Here is a 15865-nt window from a genome sequence, read left to right as displayed (position 1 = left end):
TAATCTAGTTTATCAACGAAATGCTGGAAGGTTTATGTGCTAAAACAAGATAATCAGTATTCATACTTCAAGATTTCAGCAGGGGTCAGGAAGGAATTATCTTGTCTTATGAAGCATTTAAAAATGGCTAATTATGTTTGTTCATAAAATTTGGTTCTAAAACAATTGAAATCAGAATAAAAGCTTTTGAACTTTTAACTGTGAATGACTAATTTGGCTGAGGTGCTAATTTATAGCAGAAAGTCCTGTGATCACTTTCTTCAGTAAAGGCTAAAAAGGTACATGTTGAAAATACAAAAAACATCAAAAACCGTAACACATAAGCCTTTATCTCCAAGTCCACGTTGCTTACAAAGGTTGGAAATACACTGCTAAGAGTATATTTCCTATATTAGTATGTTATGTGTTTGTGGATGCATATTATCTGAAACCTGTAACAGAATTTTAAAGGAATGGTCTTCTCAGCTCACAAAATAGAATCAAGGTAGTTAAATATTAACCATGTCCACACACCGTTTCCAAATAACTCTTGTAGATCCCTAAGACATGGTATTGAAATAGCCTAAAATTTTCCATTTTGCTACAGATTTATTTATTTTTTTAAAGACGTTTCTTTACTTTCACACAGCAGTAATCAGCTAGCAATAGCAAACCCACCTAGAACCTCAGGCAGTTGGGGAGAAATAAAAACAAAGCCATGAGAAATATTTGTCCTTCAGCAGGAACTTTTTTCTAATGGAGTCTTGCTCTCAGTCCACCCAGAGTAAATCAACTGGCATGTGGTGCGTACTACAGATGGATCAGCTGCGGTAAACATATACAGCTGCACATATCTGTTACACAGGTGCTTGGTTTAGACTTGCTGGCTAGCCAAGAGCAGTCTGAGTTTTTGGCAAATGCCCATCGTTCCACTGATTGGAAGAGAAAAGATAGTGAGAAAGTAGTCAGCTGGCACAAGCACTTTCCATAGCAGCCCCCAAGCCTGAGCCAAAGCTGTGGTCTCGTTCCTCACCCCATATTCTGAATCATTGTCAAATTCCTAAACCCATTTTGCAATTCAGTGGAAGACTTTTTTTTTTTTTTGGCTGAAGTTATCAGAACAGAGACACTGGGATGCTTAGGACCACTGTGGCCATCATGAAGCCATTCAGGTATTGATCATTCTGGGGCAAAAATGTTTGTGTTTTTTCCACTGCAGGGGAAGAAAGGGCAGGAACCCTGAGTGGACAGGCTGGCATTTGGCAGTGGCTGCTCTTTACTAGCTGGACACGCTGCAGGTGTAACTGAAGCACGGTGACGTTTGTTGTGCCCCTCTAAATAGCTGCCGCTGATGCTGCAGAACTGGTGCTGAGCCAGTAGAAATGCATGATACGTAGTCATGCCTGGGAAAAAGAAAGCATTATGATGCTGACAGAGACAAATATGTATATATCCCCACTGTTAATATTATGTTCAGATTATCTATGTGATATCTGTATACGACAATGGGCCGGATCGCTTCCTGATGATCCATTCTGATAGGAACATTAGAGAGGCTGGAGGTCATATTAAGCTTGTACATCATGAAATAAATATACATTTTTCTGTCAGTTCTGTCAGAACCCGAGATAATTTTTTCTCCAGCACTCTACTTAAAATAAAAGATGGACTTATGTTGCAAAGACACATTTGCAACTATGAGCTGTTAGAGATTTGCCTCTGTTCCTTGCAGACACATCTGAGTTGTCTGTTCACACAGAGCTAAATTCTGTGCATATATCCATATATTTATAGAGCAGTAATCTTTACTCTATAAATAGCTGATCGTCTAGTGACCAAAGAGGGCCAAAAAGCCAGGCTTCCACTTAGAGGGAATTTGGCTTTATCAGTATGATAAACCTCGAGTGACAGCCAGGGCTTAGGACAGCAAGACTTGAATGTCCGTCCCAAAAGTCCAAGTTAAAAGTGTAAAATGTGTTTGTCAGGAAGGCTGGAAACCTTGCAGGAGGCTTGCTACTGCTAAAGACAATGTTGGGTGACTGAGGGCCACTGTTCCAAGCCAGGAAGCTTCAACCTTGGCTGGCCCAGCTCAGCAGAGCCCCCAGGTCAGACACCCTGAGCACCCCAACTCCTTTGGTTTTGATATTCCAGGAGGGGCACAGATGGAATTTCATTTAAATAACACTTAACTTTACTGAAAGCTTATCTAACCCAAAATCCTTTAGACAAAACATTTGAAATGCAAAAGTCAGTAGTTTTAATTAAACAGAATTTTGCTGGGAAATTTCTGACTTCAGCCCTCTTATAACTATCTCCAAAATAGGTGTGAAATGTTTGTAATTTAATCAGCATGCTGTTGGTTTATAAACCTAATGACAACTGATTTAATGCCAACATTTTTGTTGGCACTGCAGTTCATTTTCTTATAATCTTTCACCAACTCTGGGACTAAATTCAGAATTCTTGCTTCAGATATCAGAGATGGGAAGAAAGGATCAACACATTTTCTCTGGTTTCACAGAGAAGCCTTAGTCTCTTGTCTCTTTTGAGCCAAGTGAAAACATTAATTAGCAACGTTACATCTTCAGCGAGGTCTGGATGAAATATTTGTCTAGTATGTAATTGTTTTAAGCTATGACATAGTATCCTCAAACAATTTCCAACACAAGTTTGTTTGACCTTTAGTTTTAAGCTCTCCACAATGGGGACTGTTTTTTTTGTGCTCTTTATTACCTTAGCCACTTACATCCAAGTATTTAAGGCTTTACTTTATTTGTGTAAGTGTGGGTTGTGACTATATGACTAGATAATATATTGATTTCATATGAACGACAAATTGAGATATTATTTTCCAGCATATGAAAAATACAAAGTTAGCAATTTATTCTTACCAAGAAAATCAGTAAAACAACACTTCAAAGTAGTTTTAAGTTTTATTTTACTCTGCTTTTCTTTCTTCCTCCCTCCGTCCTTATTCCTATTTAAGAACACGGTACAGACACGTTATAAATACTGTGGAAAGAGTATTAGTCTTCAAATAGACCTTATACGTCCTAGCTGACACCACATATAAAGACACCTTCACAGCAAAATATTTTACAGACTTCTTTGCTTTCTGCCCTTCCCAAAGGTTATTTGTACATTTTAATTAGCTCAGATTTTTTTTTTTTTTCTCACTGATTAGGCTGATTAGACAGATAGATAGCGAAATACAACTAAAAAGAGGATATCAGAAAAGAAAAATGTTGCTTTTAAATATGCATATGTGCTATCGCAGGTGTTGAGGCTCACTGTGGCAGATGAGTACCCAGCATACCTATGAAGTACACCAGGTGAGTAAAATTGGGAGATCCAGAATGAGCTCAATGTTGGACAGAAAGTTTACCCTTCTGTCACTTTTTCAAAAGCTTACCAGCAGTATGTAATATTCAGTAAATAGCCAATACACCACAGAATGGCACAGCTCTCCATGCTATTATTAATAGCAGTAACTATGCTAATGTATGTAGTGAGCTAATTACTTGTGGTATAAACATGAAGTGGTGTATGAAGAGGGCTTTTTAATCCTAGATACATTCAAGTTTTAATTAGCCTGCTCAAAAATGACCAGTTTTTTTACTGCGTAGGATGAATTGTAGTCTTTGGAAATATTGTGGTAAAGATGTTTTTCCATTAAAAGTCAGGAAATAATTGTGTTCTCTTAGAAGCAACTGAAAAGATGATAAGCCATCATCAGTTTCAGAGTTTAGCTTTTCTGCAAAAATAAGTCTTCATGTGTGTGTGTGTGTAGGGATCCCATGTGGTCAAACTAACTGCCAAAAGAGACCACCCTCTGTTTCTTATCTAGATCTCTTCAGTATATTAAATTCAAGACGGAATTTTGCAAGAGCTCATAATCACTAGAACAGAAAATAGATCCACTGAAAGGCTATTACTTTTACAGAAAGCTTCAGAATAATTTATTTATGAGATGGGTTGTTGCTTTTACATACTCCTTATGTTTATCAAATTTTTGACAATTATTCTTCCCAGATGGGCCAGTAAAAAGCAGCTATTTAAAGTATCATTCAAGCATACAGCTTGCAACCCCATCCAGAAGCAGAGAAATAGGAGGAAAAGTTATCCAAGGTTTTTTTTAGGACAGTCTGATAGAGTCAGCTTGAGTGGGTAGAAAGCCATTGAAGAGACATCTACGTTTGTGACAACTGGAGCCAATTTGACCATGTCAAAGAGCCGCGTCCTTCCCACCACATCACAATGTCCCTCTACAGTGAGGTTCCTCCCAGCCTTCCTTAGCAGGGCTTTCATGGCTGACTTCTGATGAGCTTGCTAGATTGAGGAAGAACAGACTGATGTTCTTCTAGATATATAAAAACTTATCCTTCACGTTCCAGTAAATATGGGCCTGTACCTTGACTGCGAGACGACTCAGTGGACAAAAATGTTCATAATTGGGGCTTACCTCCATTGCAGAGACTTGTACAGGGTGAAGACAATTGGGTGCCTGATCAGGGAAAGCTGTGAATGTATTACTTTGTAAATCTGTATTTTTTTTCTCCATGGAAAAAAAAAGAGGAAAAAAAAAAAAAAGATAGCAGAAGCACAGGTCTCAGTTTTTCTGTCTTATTTCACCTTTGCACTTGCACAGAATGCAGATGATTTAAGTCTTCAAGTCTTCAATAGATAGTTTGAATACCCTCTTACTATGGCTTAGTCCTACAGATTTTGCTATAAAGAAGCAATGATTCAGGCTTTAATGAGCATCTTAAAACTTTTTGGTCTAACAAGCAAATATCATTTGGTGTGTCCAGCAACGTTGTTATCTCTTTATATTTATGTCAATTAAATTATGTCTGAAGCAAGGTTTAAGTGCTGTGGCATTGCAGTTAAAGATCAAAAATGATTGTGTTTTGCATGGCAATGCTATAAACCACTGCTATTTCTACTAAAAAAAAATCCATTTTTCTATAACAGATTACATTGTATCTTTGAAGTGTGAATTTAAGCAGCTAGTGTTTATATGTACATCATTAATCTTCAGACTTTAATCTCTATAGTCCTATTTAACACACTGAAGCTTCAAAGGGTACGGATGCCTTATATTGTTTATTGAGATATGAGGTAAAATATAAATGAAAGATCTGGGGAATCAAAATTATATCCATAACGTTTTTTTTCAGTCTGCATAACATATTTAATGCTAGATGTGTTAGAAAGCTACCTGTATACTTGCCTTGATGAACAGTAATACGGAAATACTGGAAAGGGTAAACATATTAATTAGAGCCTGCACATCTCTCCTTCTTGCTGGTGTAATCATTAAATTGATTTTTCCAGTCTGACATGTAATTGTTCCAGCGATGGAATCCTGCTTTCCACTCTCGTTCTGCTTCATCAATATTTCCTGTAAAACATGAAATGGGTTACATTAATCTAAATTTGAATCTCTTTATATGTTAATTGAAAAATAATTTTGATTATCAATGTCACTTGCTCTAAATATATTATAGGATGGTCTTTTGTCTTTTTTCTCAAGCCTGGAATGACAGAAATTCAGTGACTAACACTTTATCTTTAGATCAGGAAGGAAGGACTGCAAAGATATCATTCAGGCACACTTCTGGTAATAAAGATGTTTATGTACGGGGTTGTTGCTTCTGGATAATATTCTGTCCATCAAACTTGGCATTTTAAAGCCACTTTTTTTTTTTTTTTTTTTTTTTAATTCTCAAAGTATTACTTTGGTTCAATATACTCCACAGTGAAGCCTACATACTCCCAAAAGTATATGATATGCAAACTGAGATAGGTACTTGCAAAGATACATTGAAACCACAGCTTTGTTGAAGGCAATAACAGTATTGCCATTAGTTTCAATGGATTACAATGGATGGCCAGGATTTCACCATACTTTGAAATAAATCTGCATGTTCAATGAGTAAAAGACAAGTTTGGAGAAGGACACTCTAAGATATGCATAATGTCAATGTGAAATTTTCTTTTTTCTTTTTCATTCTAGCCCATATAAAGCATTTGCTGACTAATCCTGTGTCCCAAGGCAATATTTATTGCCAAATTTGTTACAGGCTTCAGAGCTGAGGGTGAGGATGAGAAGAATAATAAAAATATATCATTTTACAAGGTTTCCAGAGTATCTTATGGACAAGGATCACTTCCTCCAGTCCCAGAAGGTAATTAACCCTAGAGAGGAATGAAGTGACCTTGCAGGAACAACACATACAACTACTAAAGGAAAGATAAAACATACAGGGTCCATTACATGCTGTGAGTTATTATTTTGGGTCAGTTGCAGACTTTTTCTTAAAGTTTAGAAACCATTTATGATCTATGATTGCCTTTATTCATTTTGCACCTAATTATCTCAGTATCCCATATTGACATAGCTTGCTTCCAAAAAAATGTGGTAATTGTGTTCATGAGATAACAGTTCCGTGGTTTCTTTATGCTCTTTTGACTTTATGTTCTTCTGCTGCAATAGAGCATAGGCCCTTTTCCACCATAAAAACACCCTTTCCCCCCTTTTTTATGATCTGCCAGCACTGCAAGTTTAGCTGGTTATGTGAAAATGGAATACTTTTGTGTTTTATACATCAGTAGAGGAAATATTCTGGAAATAGAGTTAACAGATTCAGAGATTTAGTTTGGAGAAGCATCCAGTAATTTGGTTGCTTATCTGCAGTTCAGCTCAACATTTCCAAACCTTTTTGGTCTGGAAATCCAGATGGCAATTTAATGAGACTTTGAAATGAGATTTACATTACTTTGTTCCAGTGAGACCAGAAATAAAACCAAGATACTTTTTCTTGGGGAGGTTCTGTACATCTTTTTGTAGCCAGAAGTGAAATTGTGAAGAACAAACATAGGAAGAAATATTAAAAAGTTAACCAAATTCCTCTCAGTTCAAAGACGTAAATAAGCTTGGCTATATCAGAGTTCAAAGAAAACTTCAGATCATTTTTAATTTTTTTTCTGCTGGCCATAGTTGTGATTAACTCAAAGAGCATTTGTAAATGTTGGTAACAATAAAAGCATGTTTTGATTACTAAGAGATGCAGATGCGATTCACAGAACTATAGGGAGAAGATATCCACGTCATTTTACTTTCCTGACCCTAGGAACTCATCTTTGCACATTTCTCAATTTAAAGAATTATCCAGGGTCTTAGAGCCAAATTTTCATTATATATATCAGATGGATTGGTAGTTTGATGTATGAAGCATTACTGGTATTACTTGGAGAAAAATACCTAAACCTTATTTCTTGTCTTATTCTGGATTATGGATTCCCAGTTTTATTTATACAGGCAAAGCTTCCACTTATGAATTCAAAAAACTGTTCCTTCTTTAATTATTCAGGTTTAGATGTGTTTGAAGTCTTAATGTGCAGAAAGTGTTTCTGCCCAAAGACATTAGAAACTGGAATAGCTCTATCATACACACATCTTCAATTAAAAGTCACTGGTCTAGAGTGTAAATTATGAGACATTTCAGTGCCTCTTGGTGAAGAAGCGAGGGAGCTAAAGAAAGCAGACAATGAGAAATTCAGACTAGCCACCATTATGAATCTAAAAGACAAAAAGGAGAAAGGAAAACACTGAAATAAGAACTTGGATTCCTATTTGCTTGCTTTTTTCAGTGATAAGATCCAAATTGAAGTCACAAGTCAATGCATCCCATTATCACTAACATCATCAATCTCTTTGAAGCAACCACCTATGACTTAGATGAGCTGACAGCTAGAAGGCAAAAACAAAACAAAACAAAACAAAACAAAACAAAATAAAATAAAATAAAATAAAATAAAATAAAATAAAATAAAAAAAAAAGGATAAGAATTAGGGAATTCATCTTGACTGATAATTACAGTTCAGAGTAGCGAGTGCTGCAATACTCTGGTAGTCAGCTAATACTACAGTGAAGTTACATGCAGTCTTTAAGATGGTCCCAAACTTTATACTAATACCAATTAGCCTAACACAGAATGTAGTGAAGTTTACAAGGAGAAAAGGAGAGATTTCAGGAGGCAGTGAATCATACCTTAATGCTTAGAAAGGTCTCAGATTAGCAGAACAACAGAAAAAAAATAATCATAATAAAAAATAAATAAAATAATAAAATAAAATAAAATAAAATAAAATAAAATAAAATAAATAAAATAAAATAAAATAAAATAAAATAAAATAAAATAAAATAAAATAAAATAAAATAAAATAAAATAAAATAAAATAAAATAAAAAAAATAAAAATAAAAATATAAAAGAGGGTTGTTTTTATTCTTCAGCAGTGTCAGCACAGACAGCTGGCATTTCTTTTCTTTCCACGTAGGCATACAGCCCTCATTTCAATGGCATTATAGTAGAGTTAAATTTATATCCATACCATCATTTGTTGCTCTGCTAGATACGCCAATAAAGTGCTAATCTTGAATTTATTTTTGTAGTATTAACATTAAGCTTGGGACAAAGGCCATGATACAGTATAATTAATAAGGGATGACAAATAGGAATTATTTTTTTCTGTCCTCCTCAACAGCTCATAGATGCTGATACCTGCAAACTTCTTGATTCATTAGTGTGATAAACACTACAAGTTTATACTGTAGTCGCTCATGGTGATAGCTTCCACACAAGATTTCAGAAAGGAGAAAACAAATAGTACATCTACTTCAGTATCTCTGTATTAAATGTTCTTTAACCACACACTCTGAATAGAAATGTTTTTGGTTTTGTTTTGTTTTGTTTTTTAAATCAAAACATTATATTTGTATTTTGAAGGACTTCAACATTATCATCATCATCTTCTAAAAGGCAATAGCTCTACCTGGGAGGCAAAATATTGTAAGGGCTCTTCTCCCTCTTATGACTCAGGATGCAAGATGCTGGAGCTAGAAAGAATTAAGATTAGAGAGGTCCATAGATGGCTGCCATAGGCACACTGAGTAAGATTTTACTTTGTCAGTAGCTGCACTACAATTGGTGAGGTTACTTTTGACTAATTCACTTTTCATGCATAAAGAGTGCTGCACATAGCTCCATGGAAATAGAAAACTAATTGTGATGGTGGCTTTTCTAATTCATCACATTTTTAATAGTCTGAATACCCTGAGTGTTTAGGTCTATAGAATCTAGATGCTGTTGAGAGGATCATAGCAAATACAATGATTTGGATTATTACTAGTCAAGAGGTTGAACTTTTCTGTCTCCATATTTAAAATCTTTTCAGTTTATGTATTTTTTAATACAATGCATTTATGTTAGCTACTTTGAAGTTTGATTTTTTTCTAGAAGATATATAATGCAGTAGTGCCAAATAAGATGGAAATTTACGTACTATATATATTAGACACTAAAATAGCAATGGAACACAAATGAAAGGCTTGGCTGCCTGCAGCTTTCTATAATTTAGACGAAACAGGTATATAAATAGGTAGGGCTCTGGATGCATTAAAGATTGTGTTAAGGAGGTAGAGTCTTACGTAGATGCTTTTATAATTAACATATGATTGCTCTAAAAGCTACTTAAGAGTCACTTACTGTTTACTGTCCCTCCAGTGTGTTTCTTTTAGAAGCAGTCATCAGAAACTGGTGTGGTGGTTGTCCCGGTGCTCGTGCCCTCGAATGAAACATTAAATGCTGGATGCTCCCGGCTTGTCTTTGGCTGACTGTGAATGGAGGGTATTCTAAGTGCGGTTAGCCCTTTTCAATAGGGTGGAAATTTGTGTAGCAATTGTGTCAAGTTGGAACTCAGAGCCCACGTAAGGCATATCTAGGTATGGTTTGTCTGGGTTGTGATTCTTAACAAGCTTAACCTGAAACCACAGGTTTGGACTTGTGTCTTCAGTTATACTCTTTCACATTGAAATTGAAGGGGAAGACATTGAGAAATCTTCCAAAATCATACAAAATAGTCTAGAAATATAAAGGCTGGTATTATATGTGGCTGTTACTCTAAGTGTGTGAGTTTTTTATTTTTATTTTTTATTAATTTTCTCAGCTCACAACCCCATGACTTTTTTTTTTTTTTTGGGGGGAGGGGGGGTGGGGGGGGTGGGAAGGAGGGTTGGTATCTATTCAGGTTTTGTTGCTTGAGGAAAAGATCTAACCATAAAGATGGCTGGGACTAAATATTTTCCTCTCTTGTATATTTAAATGCTTCAGTCTTACCAAGTCTGCCATGGGAGCAGGCTCGCTCAGATGCTGGAATACATTTGCACCTGGCCATGACATATAGAGAAGATATCGAAGGCACAGCACGGCTTGTGCAATGAGTTGCTCACTGACTAAGTGAGTGGTTCACCAGCAAGTGCATCCATGTCAAACCCTGACCACTTGGATCAATTAGAAATTCCCTTTCAATATCTGCAAAATAAGTCAGCTTGATTGCTTTCTTCAAGTCCTAAGTGATGTAGTCCTATTTTGTCTATCTGAACTCAGCTTGAACTACAGCTTTCAATAATGATAACATAAAATTTCCTTGCATCTTGTTTTCTGTCATCTTATATCATGTTAAAGTAACCCAGCTCATCTAAGAATATTTCTATAGAAGAAATGATAGAAGAGATAGTCCCTCAGAAGATAAAAAAATACTTGTATTTATGGCACTCACTGTCCTGTCAGTTCTTTTGAGCATAAAAGGAAATGCAAAATACTATTTCCATGAAGAAAATTATTACAATACAAAGTACTATATCATGATTGCAAGTAGAAACTTAAATGTTTCTTTGTCAGAATTATATGAGATTGTGCAGGAAACATATAAAATATAAAACCACGGTATTTCTGCTACAATATTTCAAGGACTGATAGATGTAGTGACATGACAAAACAGCAGTACTTAACCATACTCTTGTCTTATTTCTAGATTAGAATCCAAGCACAATGATTCTTTCCTTTTTGCTAAGAATACACATGGTTAATTAACCATGTAGATTTATGTTGTAAAATTACTGAATATGGTAGATAAAGTGATGTATTTATGTCTCCCAGCAGATCCAGTGTTGCTTCATCATCTCTCACACCACAGGATCAAGCAAAACAATTCTGCTGTCCTGACAAAGATGTGTTGAACTGTCTGGTGATGTGCTCTTTTCTGCTCTGGCGTGGTGCATTTGGTTATGCACAGTCCATTTTTAAGGCACACATTACTCAGTAGGGGTTCACAGCCAGATTAAAGAAATGTGTAAAATTGTTCACTTCTCCTGGTTCAGCATAAAGGGATTGTCAGAAATGGAGAAACCTCCCTAAAATCCATCCATAATTTGGAATACCGTGATTTTAAAATCGCAGAATAGGCTTTATAAATTATTCATTTCACCTCCTGATTTTTCTTCTCTTGATTTAATTTAGAAACATCTCTTGAATTGAGAGGGGATAAAATTTGAGCCATAACACAGTTATAGGCTCAAATTAGGAAGGAACAAATTATTTCAGAAAGAATCATCTGTGCACCAGTGAAAGTTTACATTTTTTTTAAGACTAACATTCAAACTGAATCTTACAGAAAGCTTGTAAATTACTAATTAACCTTTAAAAAGTGTATCATATTTTTGAAGTGAGACTTTTTTACTCCAAACTACAGATTGCATTTCCAGAGCTGCAAAATCACTTTATAAAAGCAATTCCTGTTGAAGTCCAGAAGTACAAATGCTTAGTCTGTTTGGTGGGCTTTACAAAAACTGTGGCTTCAGGCTTCTCAAGAAAATCTATGTCATTGGAAGTTTTGTCCAACATCTGAAAATCTCATGGAAATAGAGCTACAAATAGAAATGTAAAGATTTAAACTGAACTACCACATTAATACCAAGTAGATGAGCCTTGTATAAAGCAGTTCAAATAAAAGTATCTACAAAACCATTTTTACCTGTCATTTCCAGAACTTTGGGAAAAAAAATATTCCAGAATCGACACTGCTGAGAACGTAACTTTGTCAGCACCTCTGAAGCATCAGTATTTAATGTTAAATATTTTTGTTCAGTACTGGTGAAGACTGGCCATCTTGTTCCATTAACCAGGGTCCCATTTGGATTTCTGAATGAGAAAGAGAAACATTTCATTTTAAATGAGAAATTATCACACCATGAGGGTTTGTAGGTTGATTGATTGGTTGGTTGGCTTTTAACTTAACAGTTATTTCAGCTTAGCTATGTTAGCTTGGAATTACTGAAGTACACTTTTCTAAGCGACAGGAAAAAAAAAAAGAAGAAGCAAAAATTGGTTTAAGTTCATTAAATATATATATACATATATATAAGCATTATGGTTTATATTTTAAACGCTTTACCTAAGGAAAAAGTTAGTAAACTACCATACACAAGCTACACATGTTGAATTTGGAGATTCTCACAGAAGCTGTACATTATTGAGGGTGAGTTAAGAACAAATAAACTAGTTTGGGGGGGATGAATGATTCATGTTTTAGTTTGAGTGATGCTGATCACTTCAGATAGACAAACAGATTGGACTAAATGACTCAGATGAAAAATACAAGTAAAGGTGCAGAAGTGTCTAAATTTTGGATCAGAGGTATCTACAGTGGAAGAGAAAATAATTATTTCTCATTAAGAAGGAACAGTTCCTCCCTGAAGTGCACTGAGCTCTGTTAGTGGAGTGCCAAACATGAACAACCTCAAATCTTCTGGAAACTGGGAAGAGCGGCAGAGCACTTGGCTCTTTATAACACACGCTCCGCACATTAAAGGATCACAGCTGTTAGTATTAAAATAGTTGTGATAAATATTTATAATACAATAGAATTCATAAGGTTGTAGGGACAGACTGATTAACATTCAAAGGGACAGACATCCAGTTTTTCCCTCCAAAAAGGACAACATGTAGCACCTATAGGATTTATCTGCATGACTAGAGAAAAAAAAAATGGTTTAAGTGTGTAGAAGAACAAAATGAGGAATGTTGCGTTAGGGAACAAATGAGACAAAATATGATTTTTAGAAAAAGTGATCTGGGACTGTTTAAAAAATAAATCTATGTTAGCTCTGAAGAGGTTAGAAGACAAATTAAGCATCTTATTTCAGTGCAAGCAGAACTCATTTTCTTTGCTAGAAGACGATATAAGGAATGGGTTTTAGAGCAGAACAACAGTAGTCAGTGATCTTTGGCAGGATAAATTAAGGAACAGTAGAAGCTGAGTTTATTTGGTTATTTCCATTTTGCTTTTCACCAAGAGTTCCCAGAAGGCAGCGGTCAACAGGAGTCCAATATGTGTGAAGCCCACTTGAGTGCTGCTTGCCAAGAATGGGAACAAGGTACTGGGCATAGGTGGGAGCAGTCAGAGCACAAGATTCAGCCACTGAAATAATATGGACACGTCGCAGAATGAGTCAAATATTTGGCCCATGTTTTAGCATTCTGCTTTGCTCTGGATTCCTTAGCACCAGGTAACCGCCACTTACAGAAACATCATCTTAGAGTATGAGATTTAGCATGCCATTTCCCAATTGGCTCACTTCTTTACTGATTTTTCTTTACTAATTTTGTTCTGATTAACTTATGGAACCCTTTTTAACTGCACATTTATTTGTGGCTCACGAGAACGATGACTTAAACAGAGCTGACTTGCACTTCAGTTCAAGATCAGAACGCTAATGGTGCTGTCAGAATTCATTTAACAGCTTTTATGCTATGAAATAAATCATGACATTCCACATTGTAATTTACAGGTGTGTGGGGGATTATACAATGGCTACAGATGTATTTTACTAAAAATTATTGAAAGAAGCATGAGAGCATTTCGAAATACATAAGCCTGCTGATTATGACATTCTTTCTGCATTTCCAGAATGCTTACTGTTCAAAGAAATGTCCAGTAATTTCCTTCTTAGCTGAAAATTTCCAGAGTTAAAAAGCAGTTCTCATATATAGCAAAGCAGAGAGATCACAGGAGTATAATTTTTAATTGATAAGAACAAGTTATGATTATAACCTCGTTGTCCTATCACAATTACTTTTCATTCCTTCTTGCTAATAACTTTGTGATGAGAATTGCAGTGCACGGGAAAAAAAAAAAAAAAGTAAAATTCAATGGTCTCTGGACCAAGCTCAAAGTTTTATCATATTCTTTTTTTATTATTTATTAAAAAAAAAAAATTATGTGAGAATATCCTCACCAAATAGAAAGGGACCCAATACACTGCACAACCCTACCTCTGAAATTGCATCGCGCAGGGCTTGGGCCACACATCTTAGGATGGATCTTGTGTATCTACTTCTTCAAACACTAATATCATTTCTTAGACTTCTGTCCCTATCTGTAAGCTCTAGTTAGGGAAGACCTTCCTTTTGTTCAGAGAGAATGCAAGCTTCTTCACTGAATATTTTAGGAAGAAACTAGCTTATTATCTTTTAATGTGTGCAGGAGTGAGTCTTGACACAATTAAGTACAATTATTTGAATTGCTCCTAGAGAAGAGAAGAAGAAAAGAACAACCTTGTGTTTAAACTTTGATGTAAACAGAATTTGTTTCAATATTTCTGCTATTCTTTCTTCTTTACATGTGCCCTGAAGTTGTAGGCTGGACTTTCTTTACTTTCTGACAGTGGCCCAGCAGTTCACTCAGTTATTTCATTAAGGTATGTGTTTAAGGCAGCCAAACTTCTTTTCTCATAAACTTGAAAAGCAGAGTACTTTGGGGGCTCAATCTCCACTTGAAGTTGTTGTCACGTACTACCTTCACACATACACATGCTCCCACTGAATTTCGTGAGCCTTATTTTAATCCTCTGCTCAGTGGAATTTGCTTGTTATTGTTTACTGTTACTAAGATCATACTCTCCCTCTTTGGGTATTGTACAGCCATAACTGTCAATAACATTCAATTCTCAAGACTCATTCCTAGTAAACATTCGAGATTTGACATACCAGGAGTGAAGAGGGTTTCAGAGGAGCTTGTTCACTGATCATTTCTGGATATTTTATGTTCTTCTTCAAAAACTTCAGAAAGAGAATGTTAATTTTGTGCAGATTGAATGCAATAACCTGAACAGAGTTCTGTTAATCATAATAAGCATACCCTCATTACCATTCTCATTAATATGATCAATATAGCCTGGAAAACAATACTACTTCATTGAATATTTATTAATATTCACAAATTAGGCAGAACATAATATTCATTTTTACAGATGGCTTTTCAAACACACAGAAAAAATTAATTCAACACCTATTTTTTTTTACTATTATTATTTTGTAAGCACACACGATATAATGTCTCTGTAAAATACAGTTTTTATTTTGGGGAGTGAACTTTGAATCGTTTTCACTCTGCTGTGATATCACCATTTAACAGAGTTGTTCCTTTGTACTGTTACATTATACTTTGATATAGTCCATAAAGAAAAAAAAAAAAAAAAAACGCTGTGCTACCTCTCTTGGAAAATGGTTTAGGCATAATTTACCTTCTTAATGAGTGTTGTAAACACTAACTGCACCACATGCTAGCTTAGATTGTCCCAGGCTTTCACTCTATTCCTATTTGGCTGCTCTGTAAAAGGATCAGGTTAACACCTTGTGTGTTTCTCTAGAGAGACAAACAACAACAACAACTAAACAACAACAATGAAAACGTCCTTTTAGCTATCTAACACAGATGAATTATATCAACCCAACCTCACTAAGAGTTTCAGAAGCTGAAACACAACTCTGCCTGCAGTCCCTGGTAGCCCCTTCCTCCAGATAGGCCTGCCTGGAAGACCACAGACAAACAAATACTGCTTCTGCCTGGCTGCAGCTGTTCATAGAGATATTGCTCCCTGAGAGGAAGCACATACTAATTTCCCCTGAGCAGCATGTTATTGCTCTTAATTGTCTCTTCAGTTGCTGCTGGCTTCCATCCGACCCTCTCTGAGATGAGCG

The 15865-nt window shown here is 35.6% G+C and overlaps 1 protein-coding gene across 3 annotated transcripts in view; it reads right to left on the bottom strand.

Moving 5' to 3' along the window:
- Positions 1-2893: 2893 nt before the first annotated feature.
- The window catches only part of BCHE (butyrylcholinesterase), a 54817-nt gene continuing 41845 nt past the window's right edge, over positions 2894-15865 (bottom strand). For 2 of the 3 annotated variants that reach the window (XM_048059510.2, XM_013174653.3), the window contains exons 3-4: positions 11859-12025; positions 2894-5383 (exon numbers count right to left, since the gene is read on the bottom strand). In XM_048059510.2, the coding sequence (XP_047915467.1) occupies positions 5256-5383; positions 11859-12025 (295 nt within the window). In that variant the 3' untranslated portion in view covers positions 2894-5255. Of the gene's footprint in view, positions 5384-9532; positions 9661-11858; positions 12026-15865 lie in introns of all 3 variants that reach the window. The other variant, XM_067002219.1, reaches the window with a different exon arrangement.

The sequence above is a fragment of the Anser cygnoides genome, chromosome 9 (assembly GCF_040182565.1).
Source record: "Anser cygnoides isolate HZ-2024a breed goose chromosome 9, Taihu_goose_T2T_genome, whole genome shotgun sequence".
NCBI lineage: Eukaryota > Metazoa > Chordata > Aves > Anseriformes > Anatidae > Anser > Anser cygnoides.
The sequence above is the reverse complement of the archived record's forward strand: the minus strand, read 5'-3'. Positions and strand labels throughout refer to the sequence as shown.